The sequence below is a fragment of the Seriola dumerili genome, unplaced genomic scaffold (genome assembly GCF_002260705.1).
Source record: "Seriola dumerili isolate Sdu_G_001 unplaced genomic scaffold, Sdu_1.0 BDQW01000191.1, whole genome shotgun sequence".
NCBI lineage: Eukaryota > Metazoa > Chordata > Actinopteri > Carangiformes > Carangidae > Seriola > Seriola dumerili.
Genome location: NW_019174446.1, coordinates 1,911,834 through 1,929,292, shown reverse-complemented (window position 1 = coordinate 1,929,292; position 17,459 = coordinate 1,911,834). Strand labels below are relative to the sequence as shown.

At 41.5% G+C, this 17,459-nt stretch overlaps 1 protein-coding gene across 1 annotated transcript in view; it reads left to right on the top strand.

Moving 5' to 3' along the window:
* Positions 1–17,459, top strand: part of vps13b (vacuolar protein sorting 13 homolog B) — a 322,535-nt gene that overhangs the window by 115,583 nt on the left and 189,493 nt on the right. Inside the window, exon 20 of the mRNA XM_022753222.1 lies at positions 16,769–16,878. Within this exon, the coding sequence (XP_022608943.1) occupies positions 16,769–16,878 (110 nt within the window). The remainder of the gene's footprint in view (positions 1–16,768; positions 16,879–17,459) is intronic.

Below are 17,459 nucleotides of genomic sequence, written 5' to 3'. Positions count from 1 at the left end.
CTAGTCTTTATTAGTCAGCTCCTCTGGAGCTGAAAGAGGTGACTGGTTGCACCCAGCCCATGGCCTGGATTACCAAAAGCATATCACCACCGAGATCATATTGGCCCATTTACTTACAGTGAGAGTAAGACCATTTCAACACTCAGATCATCGTTTCCCCTGGTTTCCAGAGAGGCTTATGTAGTTAAGTTGCCAATGGACGCTGAACAGGATTGCAAAGATTGTCTAATGTAATATTATACTTTTAATTTGAAACATTGTAACTTATTAAAAAAAAACGATGCACCAAAAAGAGATTCTTAAATGACATAATCACAGTAGAACATCTACACTGACAGAAAAATAACTTCTGGTATAAAGATCATCAATGAATATAATTGTTCTGTGTGAGAGGTAGAATACACCCTGGATTTGTGACCACTCTGTGACATTGTGACATTATGACACTGTATTTGACACTTATTCAATAGTTGATAGATGTATAGGGCTTACACCGCACTGTGTGAGTAATGGGTTTGAAAGTTAGAAACTGTGATGTGACTTGGAAGACCTGATGCATAGTGAATGAATGGAATGTAATGATTGTAATGGCTGTCTCTATCAGTGTCTGTGTTTCCTTGAGCATTTACAGTATGTAGCTTGAAGAAAGTAGAGTTAAACTAAAACAGGGGAATAGTAAAAAAAAAAAGAAAAACAAAAGGAAGACATGAGTAAGGGATCAGTTTGTGGTCAGCTTGTATTTAGAAAATCATCCTCTCTTCTCCCTTCCCTCCCTATAGCAGTGAGTGATGCTAGGGCGGAGGGAGGACTCATAGACTCATAGGATAAAGGTTGATAATCATGTTCCGCCAATATAACTCCTTTGATGTGGGTTGTTGTTGTTTCTGTGGGACTCTATGCCTGGACGCATCCCCCATTCAGCAGCTGTACACGGGCAGGCAGCTTTAAGAGCACAGAGGGAGAGACATACTGAGGAGAAGTGTCCTGAAGCACACACACACACACACACACACACACACACACACACACACACACACACACACACACACACACACACACACACACACACACACACACAGGGTGTATCTGTGACTGGATATACACTGGTCTCTTGCAGAAAATTAAAGTACTTCTGTTACTGTTACTTCAACTCCATTTTTGTCTAAAAATTAGATTTCAAATTGACATGAATTAATATGAGAGACACAGGGTGGGGGCTGAGACCACTTTCCCCACTTACTTGAATAGGAAAGTGGTCCTAGGCTTTTCAGACCACACTCTATATACTCATATATAGTCTCAACACCCTCATATATTGAGCTGAACATCTTGTACTGCATTTAGACTCCAAAACACTCTGCCATTACTGACACATAGTTAGTGTTTTTAACTACACTTTACCACACATCTCCTAACAAGCTTCAATGATTATACTGTATATACTGTATAATATAGCTGAAGCAGAAATAACAAACAATTCATAAGAAAATAAACTGTTTGTAAGCAAAAGAAGCTCACTTAAGAAATAGAATAAGCTTTAAAAAACTTTTTTAAAACAACTTGTGTAAGCCAGATTTCATGTTATCTGAAAATAAAAACAATGTAGTTCACCGGGAAATTGAGGATATATTATTCAATGATCAGAATTTTTCTTTAAGAAATAATAATTTCCTACTAATATTTTTATTTTCTGTAGGTTCCATACCGTTCAGATGTACAGACACTTCTACCTGCCAAACTACACGCTTTTCCTATTACACTCACACATACACAGTGTGTGTACACATAGACACATACACATTACAAGGTGCAGGTGCCTCCTAGCACCAGTGAACAGTCTTATTGTAATGGGCAGCTCCCTACACAGCTGAGATAGTGTGTGTAGACATAACAGCAAAGATGAAAGCAGGTTGGAAAGAGATGGTATAAACTTGAAGGGCATGGCAGTAGTTAAAAAGGAGCTAAGGCATTGCCATCTGTTTCATCCTTTAGCCATAGAAGTCATTAACCTTGAGGGGAAATAATACTCAGGGCATAGCAAAAGCCCAGATGGATGGCCCTGTATCAGAGTGCCAGCCTGCTCACTTACAATTTATTATTCTACCTTAGTGGTTTAGCAGCTTGCATGAAGACAAATATGGGTCTATGATTTTGACCCTTTCTGTTTGAGAAATGAGGGCAAATTACCTCTTCAACTTATTCTTTAGAGTNTTTTCTCTTTCTCTGTGAGATAAGAGTGCTCTCTCTCTCTCTCTCTCTCTCTCTCTCTCTCTCTCTCTCTCTCTCTCTCTCTCTCTCTCTCTCTCTCTCTCCCTTTCCTGTGTAGTTCCCTGTGCCTCAGGCAGTTGTGTTCATTAACCCTGGGTGTAATTATTTTTGTTTTAGTCTCATATTGCTGACATTTCAACTCAGGGGCTCCTCAATCAGGATTAACCCAAACCGCAAGAAATCACACTTCACAGTCTTTTCTACAGCAGCGCTTGTTGCCTCCAATTTCACTCAAATTAAAGGTTTATTTTATTTAGCTGTTTTTTTCACTCAGGCCCTGTGCCATGAGAAAACAAACCAGACTGCTTGCCTTTGATTTGCTGGTTGCTCACGGCTTTCCCAGTATCCCCAGTATCCCCTACTTTCTCTCTCTCTTGGTGGGCAGTCCTCTGAAGTCCTCTCAAGATCACATAGGCGGTAGCAGTCTGACCATCTGCTATGAAGGAATATTCTCTCATGCCTGTAATATATATAGTGGTGTGTATATATAATAATACATACGTAGTAATATATACGAAGTTGTTAGGCTGACACCGTTAATGTGTTATTAGCTGGAAATTATGTGTATATTTCAGTTCCTATGTGTAATGTAAATACAGCAGATTTAAAGTTACAACCTTGTGTATACAGGCTTGGCCATCTCAAAGCCATGTTTGCCTTGGGGGCCCTAAGTTCCACAGGAACCCTTAACTTGCCTTCCTACCCCTGGGGCACTTAGTCTCAACACAGTAGTAACAAACTCTCATCACTCTGAATCAGGGTTTTGTGTGTGTGCCAGCCTGTTACTACAAATGTGTGTGTGTGTGTGTGTGTGTGTGTGTGTGTGTGTGTGTGTGTGCGCGTGTGTGTGTGTGTGTGTGTGTGTGTGTGCTGCGTGTGTGTGTGCGTGCGCGTGTGTGCAGCAGCAACAGTAGTCATAGGCCAAGCTGTAGTTGTAAAATCTCATCACTTTGAGTGGTCCTCCAGGGGTCCTGGACTCCTCTCGCTGTGTGTGGTTTGACCTGCCATGGCCCTCCAGCCCCCCACATGCCTACTTAGATAAACAGGCAGTAAACACAGGCAGTCTTAGCACCTCTCTCTTCCCCTCTCAACATATACAAGACCTGCAGATGAAAGGACGAGTTCCCGGCACTAATAGCCAGAGATTAGCTTCCACCAGCCTCTACTGGTGCTTAATTAAAAGTTCAGCCACCAGGTTTATAAAGCTTCTAATAATAGTGGAGTACCCATCTTAGATCACCTTTCCTAAGTCCTAGCTGTTGCTGCCACTGTTGGAACGGTAGATTTTGCCAAGTCCCTGTAATGAACAATGCATCTCCCATAATTTAAGTCCTGTTGAAGGTGGAGTTGGAGTGGAATATTAAGTGCTGATTATGATAAGCAATACTCTGCATTAGATGGTCAGAATAGCTTTTCCACCATCTTGTCTCCAGCTCTCACATTAGATTTTTTTAAATGGTGTTGGCCACTCATTCTCAAGGTGGGGAAAAAACTCTCCTTTCTTTGTGAATTAAATGAGTCTAGACAGAAAACATTTTCATCAAGTTTAAGATTTCCATGGAGGCATTCATATTGGGCTTTTTTGGATCACCTTGGGATTTGTCCCGTCACCATGGCCAAGTATGTCATCTTCACTTTTTTCATTAGCCGACAGACATCCAAAAGGAAAGGAGATGGATTGTTGGCAAGCTGGCCTTTGCAGCTCTCTCTGTCTGTGGCGTCTCAACATTTCATGTATGAGGAATGGTGCCAAGGTGTTGCGAGATGAACAACAGTCTACAGAATAAGTTTAGTGTTGAGCTGCTCTTGTTCTGCATGACAGCAGTATGTGTTTACTATCTGTATCAGCATAGTATGTTTATATCTTCATATAGTAATTTTCATGATATTGTGTGTCCTTTCAAACACGTTGGGTTTGATTTTTAGGAACTGGACAGCAAGAGAGAAATAACTGGAGCAAGAGAGGGTCTTTGTCCCTCTAGATGAAGACTGTGTCCTGATGATAACTCTCAGATTAGAGGTTGAAGGATAAGTGCAGCCTCTCTGGCAGCAGCTGCTGTTTTTTTACCTTCAAAGACTTGTCCTTCCTCCCTCTCTCTCTTCTGTTCTTCCCTGTCTTCCCCATATATCTATCCTGCCTTAATTCCCCCTCTCTTTTCCCTTAACTCACCTCTTTCCTCCCATCATTTCCTTTACTTGTCCCTTCCCCTCCCTTGTCTTCATCCCTATCGTCCCGCCATCTTCCTCTCCCTCTCCTCCCTATCTGTCCTGTTCAACTGCAATAAGCCAGCCCAGGGAGCATTTCAAGTGTGTTTAGAGTAACTGAGTCATCACTGCTTTTGTGCAGTGATTTGTTAATGTAGGGCAGCTGATAGTAGTTTGGATGCCCTGTGTTGCAGGTGGCCCAAACATTCTTTATTTGTGTGTGAATGCACAAGTACATGTCTGTCTGTATGTGTGATGTCTGACTGTATTAAATACAGCTCTGACAGGTATAAACATTTCTTCCTTATCATCAGTGTGTGTGCAGATAGGAGTGACATCCTCCAACAACAAGGCACACACTTGGCCTTTTCTTTGCTGTCAGTGACGCTTCATTCAACAGAAACTAATAGCAGGCTAAGATTACAAAGGAGCTCTTCCTCTGAGGCTTTAAGATACACACACACACACACACACACACACACACACACACACACACACACACACACACACACACACACACACACACACAACCTCGTAGCCCTACCCCATGACCTTACTGTAACATGAGACCTTTATGAATCTAAAACAGGCATGAAAATCTGCTAACATATCTTGGAATGTTTTTCTCCATCTGCAAACTTCTTATTGTTCACTTGTAATCATCCTATCTTTGTTTGAGCTCATCCCTAGCATTGACACCAGAGTGACCCCCTTCCTGGATAAGGAAATCCAGCCAATCAGAGCTAGTGTTTCATCATACTGTACAGCCCTTCATCCCTCCATCCTTTCGTCCCCGCATTGCAGCTAAAATAGCTCATCCTGAAACCATTAGACCAAATTGCTAAATGGTTCAAATGTGCAACCACTTAAGGCTATGTCTTTAAGAGGAGTAATCTTCAATCTACTGTGGCCAGCAACAAGAGGATGAGGTGCACAGTGGGACTGGGAATTGAGAGGGACCCACAGAGACTGGAACTGAGAAAGAGAGAGAGAGACAGAAAGGGTGTGGGTTAAGAGATATTAGGTATTTCATATAAAAGTACAAAATCACATTCGTGGGAATGTGAGAGGCTGACACATTGATTGTAACTGTGGTTAATAGAGAGCAAAAACACACATGACATGACACAGACTTATTTTCTCTTACACATGCACATAATACTTACTCAGACAATTCTGTATAAATAGTCCAAAAGTAGATGGAAGTAGATGGAAGTATATGACCTAGATTTAGATAATGAATTCAGATGAGGACTTAAAAATTTGGGATAAGTGATTTATTACAGTTGATCATCTTACCATCTGACCAGAAACTGTATAATACAAAGACATACTAATAGCTAGGCACCTATGGAGAATAATACTTCCATAGTGACCAACTGCACTAGCAGTGTGAAACACTGATCCACTGGAAAAGATGCTGAAATGTTCCCTCTGTGAAAACATCTGTTTCTTAAAACCATAATCATTTACCTTAACTGATTTTATTTTAATAGGCTTTCACTTGTTATAAGAAGATACTAATTCCCTCAATGGATCCTGAAGGTTTTTACAAGAGCTATTCTCTATTCTCAGCTCTTGGTGTTGTGGAGGTTACCAAGAAAAAATCCTCTGGTGTACAGAAAATGATGTTTGTTCTCCCCATTTCTGGCAGCAGCAACATTGTTTTCTTTGGAATAAATATAAGAACTCGGAAGCTAACGAGCAGTAACTGAACATTCATGGAAAAATGCATTTAAATCCTGGCCATGTTCTTTATTGATCTCTGAGGAGCGCAGTGCAATAATACTTTATCAGTGAGTGCTTATCACCTAAACTGTTGCCAGAATTGAAAGAGTATTTAAAATGAACTTGGCTTCACTCATAGATCAAACAGGCAGATTACTTGATGGAGACTAGGTGACTGGGTGACAGCTGGACTGATAGACAGATAGATATAGTACATAGAAGGGCAGACCAAAGCAGAGCTTCCAATGTATATTGCCACGCAAACATCAGATTCTTCTGCGCAGCATTCACAGCTTCTTGAGTGATCCCAAATTTCAGGCAGAGGACTTTGATCTGTACATGGGGTCATTACGAAGTCTCCTGAACTGATAAAAGGCAGAGCTGAAAGAGTGAGGGGACAGACACTCTGCAGAGAGGTGGACAAGGCTTGATGGTATTTTGAAAATGCGACCTTGTCCCTGATTTGAAAGCTGAGGGTTGAGAAGAAAGTTAAAGAGGATGGCTGGAGAAGGTCAGACGACCAGTCTCTAGATGAAGACAGGGAATAGAAGAGAAAAAGGAAGCCACAGTGAATTGAATGTATTTCAATCAGCTGGACTCAACAATATACAGCATATAGGTTTCTGACACAAATAAAACAACAGAAATAACATATCAAAAAGAGATGACTGGATTAGTCCCACCTACTGTTATTCTTTTATTTTTGGTATCAAATTTTTTGTTTACCATCAAATTATAGTCACAGTTAACATTATCTAATGATGAAAACAAAACCATCACATAGTACAACCCTATTTAATTGTCATGTAACCACAGCACACCCCTCATGCAGAAGTAATAACCAATATGTCATTTGTATGGGTCATAATGTATTGATTGATTTTACAAACATTTTAGAACCTCCAAAGCCACTGTTGAACTGTTCTTGCAATTATACTGGATCTGTTTTGGGAATCCACATCAAATACAGCTGGAGTTTGCAAAGTGACCCGGAGAAAAATAAATAATAAAAAAAATAAAGAAGAATGGAAGCTTCCTGCTTTCAAAGAGTGAAATATTTGAAGGTTTAATACAATCAAAGTACACAACACTTGATTACCACCTGATGTTGTATTAAATGTTCTTATTAACTTAATTTCTAATAATTATAATTATAAGTTTTGTTCTTCTCTTTGGAACTTAAGCAGTTTTACAGCCCTCATTGAGCTGAACGTATACAACTCATTTTTGAGTAAAATAAGTATTTATGTATATATGAAACATATCGTACTATTTATCATAGACCACTTAGTGTCAAAGTGCAGACAAGACATTTATTTTGAAACCCCTCCAATTTTTAAACAATGGTACAAAATGGTATTAATGGACCATTAGCATCATATAGACCATTATAATTTTAGTAAGCTAAAAAGGACACAGGGCCAAAACTCTTTTCGGAAAACTTAACTATTACAAGATTAAATTTTGAACATTGCACAGCATCAATAAAAGTGTCCCTAAAATGTAAAAAAAATGCATCAGGGTTCATAATCTGTCAATCAGGGAACAAACATTATGTGGTGGTTACATTATGTATGTGTGTGCTCATGTGTATTTTTGACAATATGTGGCCTTGTAACTATATGGCATAATGATACTCATTTCTGCATCTCGAGATGCACCTCTTCCTTTTGTCTCTTTAGTCTGATGGTTGATGGTTGTTGAGCTTGATTCTGGCCCTTGTTTGTCTCTCATCAATCTGACAGACACGTGTATTTGTGGAAAGTCTCGGCCTTTGAAAAAGGGGCAACACCATGGCTTCTTTTTGCTCCTCTCGAAAAAGCCTCCTCTTGAATGTCCTCCTCTGATTCAGGCTTGATTCACCTCCATCAACGCTATAAAAGCATTATAGGTTGGCACATCAAGGATGACGAAAAACAACACCAAGGGCCATCATGCAGTCATTCTCCTGCACAAGTATGTGCCATCATACACACAAGTGATATTTCATGTCTGACATAGTAACATGTGAAACATTACGTCTGGTGAAATATTACCATGATCAGTTTTTCCGTAGCAGCTCTGGGCCAAGGGCATATGAAGTAAAGAAATTATCACGTGTGGTGATGTGCCTCTGGAGGCCTGCTGTCATGTCCAGGACTACACTCTTGGCCTGGTTCTTTTCTGGAGCTCCACCAGCAAGTTTGCTAGTATACGGCTGCATGTTCCAGGCGAAGCGACCTATGAAAGGGACCAGACATTCATTCACCGTAACGTCTGGACTGGAATTATAGATGGCTCTCCGCTCACTTGTTCCAAACCTCTCAGCTCGCAGCTAGCTTGTTGTCTTGACAACGGCCAAGTCAGGTATCTCTTGTGTCAAAATCTTCACAACGTGAAATGTCTGCAAATTACATGGTGGCAGGAAAAAATCCCGACCAGACTACGCAGGCCATAAACTGGAGTTGGATTCATTTGAAGGTTCGTCATATGAAGGACTATGGTTTGATTTGGCTCAGTCTGGAACACTTCAAAGTAGGATTTGATGTCATCAATCCGGGATATGGTGTACCTTGTCGACTTTGGGGTCATCCTGAAGCATTTCTCATTTGACTGTCTGCCTCTCCTCTCAGATGGTGATGAAAACCATGATAAAAATCCCCATTCTTTGACTGGAAGGTTAAAGGCACAGCAGGGCCCTCCTCCTCATTACTTGATTGTTCGTCGTCAGTTGTCTCATGGTTTGGATGATATTCTGTCTTCCACTTCTGACACCTCCTCTTGTAATTTATCTTCATTTTCAGTTTCATTCTGTCTCTGCCATGATCAAAGATCCGACCAAGAGCCTGGTCATTATGATGCCACAGAATGAGATGTAGGCAATGCCCCAGGGAAATTTTATATACCAGAGCTGCAAGAGAGTTACTCTATATGATTGAAATAATGCGAGAATGACAGTATGCCCATAACCTTTAGGTATAATATTTTGTCTGGAAGGTGTGGTTCCCATGGGGGGCTCCCAAGAAATGCAGAAAGGCTGGTGAGGTCAATCTGTGTATGTATGTGTGTGTGTCTGTGTGTGTGCCCTTTTATGGGGGTCTGGGGATGGAAGTCTGTACAGTTTAGTCAGTCTTACCCATTCATTTCATAGGGTCGATCATTTTTGACTGTGAACACCACAGATGGACAAAAACAACAAAATTTAAACCTTATGCCAATTAGATGAAATGGACTGAATCTTTCAGACACAATAAATGTAAATTTAAAATTCAAAAACGAAGTAGGAGGGCTAGTCCTCTTCAAGTTATTATTTGGATGAAGACAGATCTGCATCATTATTTATTTGACAAAGTATTTCTTCTGCTCTTAATTGCATAACTTCGTCATGGACATTTAGCCTCAAGAGTATAAGAAACATTATTAAAATATCAAGTAAACTTAATTTTGCCATTTGCAATAAGCCTTTCTATTTGTTACAATGTAATTCATACAACTTTACTTGGAAGGAACCCCAGCTAATGACAGACATTAAATTGCTTGACTCCCTCTCTCCTCATGACAAACTGAAAGAACTCAGCTTGAACTGTAGAGAAAGCCCATGAGTCAGCTGAATGATAGCAGTGATAAGGAGTTTTCAAGGTAACTATGCAAAACTGAAACTGTCTGTGGGAAAGCAGCAGCAGAAGCAGAAGTCTGTTTATTTTAATGAGCTCAGAAGTGTCTCTCCTGTTCCCCTTACATTACACTGGGGCTCATTTAAAGTTCACACAGTACACTGTAGGTCCATGATGGATACGGTAATGATACATTAATGCAATCAGGACCAGGTCTGTTTCGTCTCATTAAGAAGGCTAGCTATCTTGCTGACAAGGGCCAGGTCACATTTGGTCGTGACTTTAAGCATTTTCCTTCGTGTGATTTGAAGCGAGCGAGACAGAAAGAGTGTGTATTTCTGTGGGCATATCAGAGAAGTAGTGTGGGGAGAAAGAGGATAGGGAAAGAGATAACAGCTGGAATACTCCAAATCGGGGGCTGCTTGGGTTTCAGCAGGGGCACATGCAGCTATTGTGCAGTATCTGGTCGTCTTTTCAACACCGTGAGAGTTGATGTGGATTTATGAAGTCTAGGAATCAACCAGAAGGGGAATATGTATGGCTATAGAGCCTCTTATCAACATCTGGAGCTCAACAGAGCTGCTGTTCTGCTGCTTGAAACCCCTCATCTGGCCTCACTACTGATTTAGAGTACATACTAGGGATGTGCAGAAGTCCATTTTCCCATGGTCAAATATTTAGTTTGTGATCTGTTTTATACAATTTAAGGTATTATTGTCGGACTTGTTCCAAATATATAAAGACGGCATCACATTAGAGATAAAAAAAAGTGTTGGCCTTTATTGCGCTTCAAAGGCACTTGTTTAAATGATGTCAAAAACTGACCTTTGTTTGGCTCAGCCTTAAGTATATCTTGGTACTTATGAAATCACCCTAATCAAACATCTATCTTCAAATACAACATGTGCACATTAGCATAGTGACATGCCCACCCATACATACAGTAGGCCTACACAGGGAAAGTGTTGCTACTGTTGAGTCAAGCACCACCCAGAGCTGTACAGACAACAGAGCTGCAGCATGGTCAGTGTTGTTGTCTGGATTTGAACATTAGCCTGGGAAATGTGTCAAGTCCAGAGCTAACAACCATGAGTCAACAAACCCAGCAGATGGGAAAGAAGGAGCCTCAGCCCTGATGGGAATGGGGATAGATCTCTCTGTGAATGACATTCAGCCTTGTGCTCACTATATACACAACCATCCATGTACACATTCTGACATGCACACAGTCTGGACTGTATATTGGTGTTTGTACAGTACATATATGTACATTCAAGGATCTGTACACCTGCTTATTCATGCAATTAGCCAGTCAGCATCAGTGCAATGCATGAAATCATGCAGATACAGGTGAGGAGCTTCAGTTAATGTTCACATCAAACATCAGAATGGGAAGAAAAAGTGACCAGGGTTTTCACACACAAGAGTCTCTAGAGTTTTTACTCAGATTGGTGTGAAAAACAAAAAATCCAGTGAGCTGTAGTTCTGTGGACGGAAACGTAGTTCTGCGGATGGAAACGCTTTATTTGGGGCAGCTGCTTATTGATTGGGGCGGCTGTGGCTCAAGAGGTAGAGCGGGCCGTCCACGGTCGGCAGGTCGGTGGTTCGATCCCCCGGCTCCTCCAGTCCGTGTGTCGAAGTGTCCTTGGGCAACATACTGAACCCCACCTTGCCCCTGATGGCTGTTCCATCAGTGTGTGATTGTGACGTATGAATGTGTGAGTGAATGGGAGAATGTCGCAAGTAGTGTAAAGCGCTTTGAGTGGTCAGTAAGACTAGAAAAGCGCTATATAAGTGCAAGTCCATTTACCATTACCATTTACCAGTTAGAGGAGAAATGCTATAATCCCCACAATTTACCATCTTTACCATCAATTGCTACTTCCAGCATAATATTGTACCATGTCACAAAGCAAAAGTCTCAGTGAACATGATAATAAGTTCAGTGAACTTCAGGGGCCTCCCCCGTCACCAGATCTGAATCCAATAGAAAACCTTTGGGATGTGGTAGAATGGGAGATTGGCAGCATGAATGTGCAGCTGAGAAATCTGCAGAAATGATGTGATGCAGTCATGTCAACAAGGAGCAGAATCTCAAAGGAATGTTTCCAACATCTTGTGGGATCCATGCCACAAAGAACTGAGGTTGTTTTGAGAGCAAAGTGAGGCTCTACCCAGTATTAGTTTAGTGTTCCTGATAAAGTGCTCAGTGAGTGAACATACACAGTTTTGAATTATGTAGTGGATGTTTGTGTATGTACGTGGACCTTTTAGACATGTATTTTATTTAGACACGTGTGGTAACCCCACTTATCCAGACTGTTGGTGTATGTGATATATCCGGTTCATAGCACTTTGCATGTACGGAGACTTACTGTAGTCATCCCATAAATCATACAGATCCATGGCCAAATTCTGAGGCCTACTCCCTTATCATGTAGATTAGGAAAATAACTTAAAAAATACTTTCTCATCATCCATGATTTTATATGTTCTGTTTAAGTACTCTGTTTTTCTTCCTCTCTTTCTGAATGTATTGCCTGTGATTCTGTCTTCGACTGTATTTTTTTGCTGTTTCTCTGCTACTGTCACTCCATCTTTATCTATTTGCATTTTACTGACTCCCTAACTGGCTGAATCACTCTCCAGCTCTCCTCCTGCCTTTTACTGTTACTGTACTCACAGCCATAGTCAACCTTTATGAGGTGGGTCTAGACTGTCAGCTGCAGGCTACTGCTGTTGGGCCATGTTGAAAGACACACACACGCACACACACACACACACACACACACACACACACACACACACACACACACACACATACACACATACACACACGTACGCATATACACTTATCTTCTCCTAAAAGCACACACACATGCACAGGCACACATATACACTGGCTTTCAATGCAGAGAGTTGTATGGGCGCAGAGTGAGAGCAGGCTTTCCGTAGGCCAGGGTCTGTTTCCAGTCAAACCTGCTTGTGTCCTTCCTGAGCCTCTGGGCTCCTGTGTTGCTGCATTGCCCCCAGGCCGCAGGGTTGCAGCAAGGCAGGGAAACAGTAGTATACTGAATATGTGTCAGGGAGTGGTGTTTGTTTGAGAGCAAGGAGGTGTGTAGCTTTGTGAATCGGTGTCTCACTGTCATACACAAGTACACAGATGGATACAAAAAGAAACGTGCATAAAGGAGCATGTAAATACTCCGATCATACACGCACACACAACATATACTGCACTCACTGTTCCTTGCACCCACCCACACACAGCTGAGTCCCCTTTTCAGTGGTGTCATCAGATCCAACACACACACACACACAGACACACACACACAGATTTGCAGACACTCACACCGACACACGCACCAGTAGAACACCTGTCGGGCTGCATGGCTCACTCCAGGACACCTTTGAGTCATGAGCTCATCGGAAAAGCAATTAAAGGCAGCGTAGGCCCCGCACGCTGGCGTAATGTTTTGTTTTGCTACTTGGCTTCGAAATTAACCAAACCTGTCAGAAGTCATCTGGCTGACGCGGGCTGGGCTATATTTATTTATTTTCTGTTGGAGAAGCTGGACGCAGGGTCCCAGCACTGCCTCACGTCCAACAATGAAGTGATTCTGCGGGGGCGATTAGCTGGCTAGGACATGAATCCTCCCCCCTCTGTCTATCTGGGGGGTGAATGGTGAGCACCTCCCACCTCTCTTTGCCTGTCTTGTTACTCTGATGGTGGGGTCATGGCTCTGTTGTTGAGAGGTTGTGCCCTCTGTAACCCCAATCAGGGCTTTGGTCTCCACTGTGGGACTTGATTTTGAACTTGCACTGACCTAACCACTCCCAGTTTATTGAATTTCATGCTTGCAGTGACTGAACAAAAGCAGATTTTGCATTCAAAAATTTCAATGTATAAACCATGTAACCTGATAAAAAAAAAGACAATATGAAGACAGAAAGATGTGCGGCAGATAGATTATTGGGGCTGTTGACCCAGAAAGGAAGAGACTGGCTTTAAAGGTAAGATGCCTTCTCTCAGTCTAGTCTAATGCTCTACTGTAGCCTGAGGACAGATGTCAGACAGCCATAAAACAACACCAGCAGCCCCATGCCTCCTTTTAACTCTACTGGTCTCCACTGAAGAAACAATAACACCTTTGGCATTAATAGGTCCACTCTGGCTGAGTCAAGGTAAGTGTGTCTTCACAAATGCCTGCACGTACATTCTGCGGTTGTGTATATTTTCAGAGTCTAGGCCACTGAGCAGTTTTCTGATGTTTTCTTGAGGAATCATTTAGGAAGTAAGAAAAACACCTTTGTTATCATTGTCATCGCTTTCTGTAATTACCCATATGCCGTCCTGTTAGAGCAGAGAAAAACAACAGTTAACCTGCTGCTGAGGTCGCCCTCTAAGCATGCCAGGCCGTTTCATGGTGCTGCATGCTTCAAAGGAGGTGTCACTCTTGGCAGTTATGTCAACACAATGATGAAACAAGAACACACAGTGTGGATGGTAAAGCCTTGGTCTTCAAAGCCTCAAAAGCCAGGTCAACACATATTTTGTTTCTGTGTCACTGTCAAACTGGCAGAGAGAGAGAGGGAAGAAAGGTTGTTTGCTCTGTTAATCTCAGACAGAGAGCTTTCTGAGTGGAGTTGTGATGTATCAACATGGTCATGGCTGTCATTGGCAGAAGCCAGACAGACACAAAACACGGCCACAATAAGATGACAGCTGCTGGTATTCTGCCAGTGACTTAAGCTTACTTACTTATTTAAGAACCAGCTTACTTTAAGACCATTTTGTTGTAATGGATTTTTGTTCATTCTATTTGGGATTTCCATACTAGCTTTGATACTGCCTAGAGTCAAACTATGCTTCCTTCGTCTTTTGTGGATTTGGTCTCCTTATGTAGAAAAATGCAGTTGATGTCATGTGATCCCTTTAAAAAGTTGAACTTTTCATAAAACATCTTAAAATCAAATTTGGTGTAATGATTTATTTTTATTCCCAAAGTGATCATATGCTATTTTCTTTTTAACTGTTCACCTAAAGTTTACAATGAAAAAGCTGGTGGCTGTATACAGTAGCGTGCCTTAAAGCTGTATTGGCTTTATAACATATTAATTCTGTGCATAAAAACACAGCTTAGCTGCTCTGGTTGAGAGCGTTATCTGCAATTAAGCAGTTTATATATCTTTATTTGCTCATTTATCTCTGTAATAATTATTTATAAACAATCCATCTACTAAGTTACATGATTTATTGCACTATGACTCATTTCTGCAGAATGTGGTTTTCTTGTGTGCTCAGTGCATCCCATGGACCACAATTTAGGGTCAGATTATTGAATACATCTTCACTACATCTTCACTACTCAGCTCATTCCCAGACTTTTGGGTCCTATACTGCTCATGCTGTTCTGGGCTTCGATGAAACCACTTGAAGTCAGGCCCCAGCACTACAGCCACAGCCAAAGCCTATTAAGCAGCCACATTGTGGTATAAGAGTTCAAGCCACAAGGCTGAGGTTATGATTCCTCGTCAGAAGGAAAGGGAGAGAGGTGGATGTAGAATAAGTACAAGGCTGTTGTTAGGGAGACAAGGAGGTTTGTAGGGGTAGATGGATGGAGAAAAAAGTGAAGAGACAAGAGAATGGAAATGACGGAAAGTAAAGAAAGTAGAAAGATAGATGAAGCAATACAGGAAGAACTTTGAGCCAGTTTGACTTGATCCAATGAGAAAGTTTCCCCAGAGAAAGTTTTCTGTACCAGTAATTAACTACGGCTGAGCATTAAAGTGAACCTAGTGAATAATGATCAGACACCAGTACTGATACATGTATACACAAATTTACAGTACTGACACAGACTCATTTCTCACTGCTCATACACATTTACAGCAAACACATAAGCTCACAGGCCACAAATCACCTAACATTGTAAAAGTGGAGCAAATTGGACCTGTTTTATATGCATTGTTCACAGGGAATAATGGAGGAGCGAGTAATTCCTGCCAAGCTAGAGAGGTGGTGTAACAAAAATATGTGCGTGTGTCTCTGTAAGTGTGCTTCGAGGTAAAATTTATAATTGTGCTTTGTCCATGCTTGAGAGACACTTAAATGTTAGGCAAAGCAACGAGCAATCGGGCTTTGTCGGAGGTGAAATGCACACAGACATTTACACATTCACACTTACACACACACTCGGCTTTGCCTCAGGGCCTGAAACAGAAGACTGGGTTCTTGTCCAAATCTCCATTAAACTGCTGAAAGTCCTTCTAGAGCTGAAACATCCTCCTATCGTCATGCTGGGACATTCCACGGCACGCCAAAGACCCTACACTAATCCTGCCGGCATGGGAATCATTATTGATAGGATCCTAATGCATTACCTCAGGGCCCTCTTATTGTTGGTAAAGATTATTATTTAAGAGTAAACCAAAACCCAGAGAAAGTCTTGAGTTTCATAGAAATTTATCAAAAGAAAATGTTATTCTTGGCTTAGTGTGATACCACTTTGAACAGAGCAGTTGAAACAAACTGCTCCTTGCTGCTCTCCAACAAGCAGGCTTGATACCCACGAGCAGGTCATTAGGACACAGTGTAAACTGTGCAGGAGTGGAAGAACCTGACACTCAATCTGACCAGATTTGCCCTAAATCACTTTTGCTCATTGGTTATTACCTTACATTGATTTCAGTGATCCATATAGATGTCATTCTTACTTTAGAGAAATAATTGCAGCAGGAGCATCGGAACATTTTTGTCCATTCAAGTTCACATAGTTTCCACCTCAGTCAGTAATTCTGTGCATCTCTTGACTTGGATCCTATTGAATTAGTTGTGTTGAACAAACAATTGGGCTGTTTGTGTTGATTTTGTAAAGGCAAGACAGCTGTATAATATATCCATTCCTAATATTTTTTCATGGCTTAAATCTCTGATTTGTTTCTTTTTCTCTATGTGTACTTGTGTTGTCCAGGTGCAGTCCTGCTGGTCAGTGTCCAGGGCATAGCTGTCAACATGGATCCAGTCTTCTGCACATGGTTGCTATATCAACCTCACAGAGGGAGCAGCAGGATACAGCAACAGGTACATGATCCTCTCTCATTTTCTCAGACAAAATTTGTCAGATTCTTTTTATCCTGGCCCTCTGTGTGCCTGTCCACAATGACATTTTTTGGGGGTTGGGGGTTTTTCTGAAGCTGCAGAGCTGCTAGCGCTCTCCCTGCCATCAGAGGCAGTGCTGCTAGCATCCTTGCCACTGTGTCCAGATTGCGAGCATTTGATATTTTGTTCTGACTTCCCAACGCTTGTTGGGAAACTTTTATTGTACTTAAGTGAACAAGTCATCGACCTGTCTCTCCTCTGCCCTGCACCACTCTTTGTGGGTGGGATGGGCAGAAATGTGACCATAAATGACATCACAACGCAGTAGAGACTCACACTGAGCTGAAATTAATTGAGTGAGTAAAGTAGGTAAATAACATAGAATTTTAATTTTATTTTTATCTTTGATTTCTTTTGGGAGGGGGGCCTTGCCCTCCAGCCCAAGGCAATGGTAGAGGGAACACTGGAGTCTGAAGCAAATTTAAATGTCTGTAATTCTGCCTCCCTCCCTCTGCCTTGCCTCCTCATTCCCAGCTACCTTTTTCCATGTGCTTTGCTCCCTG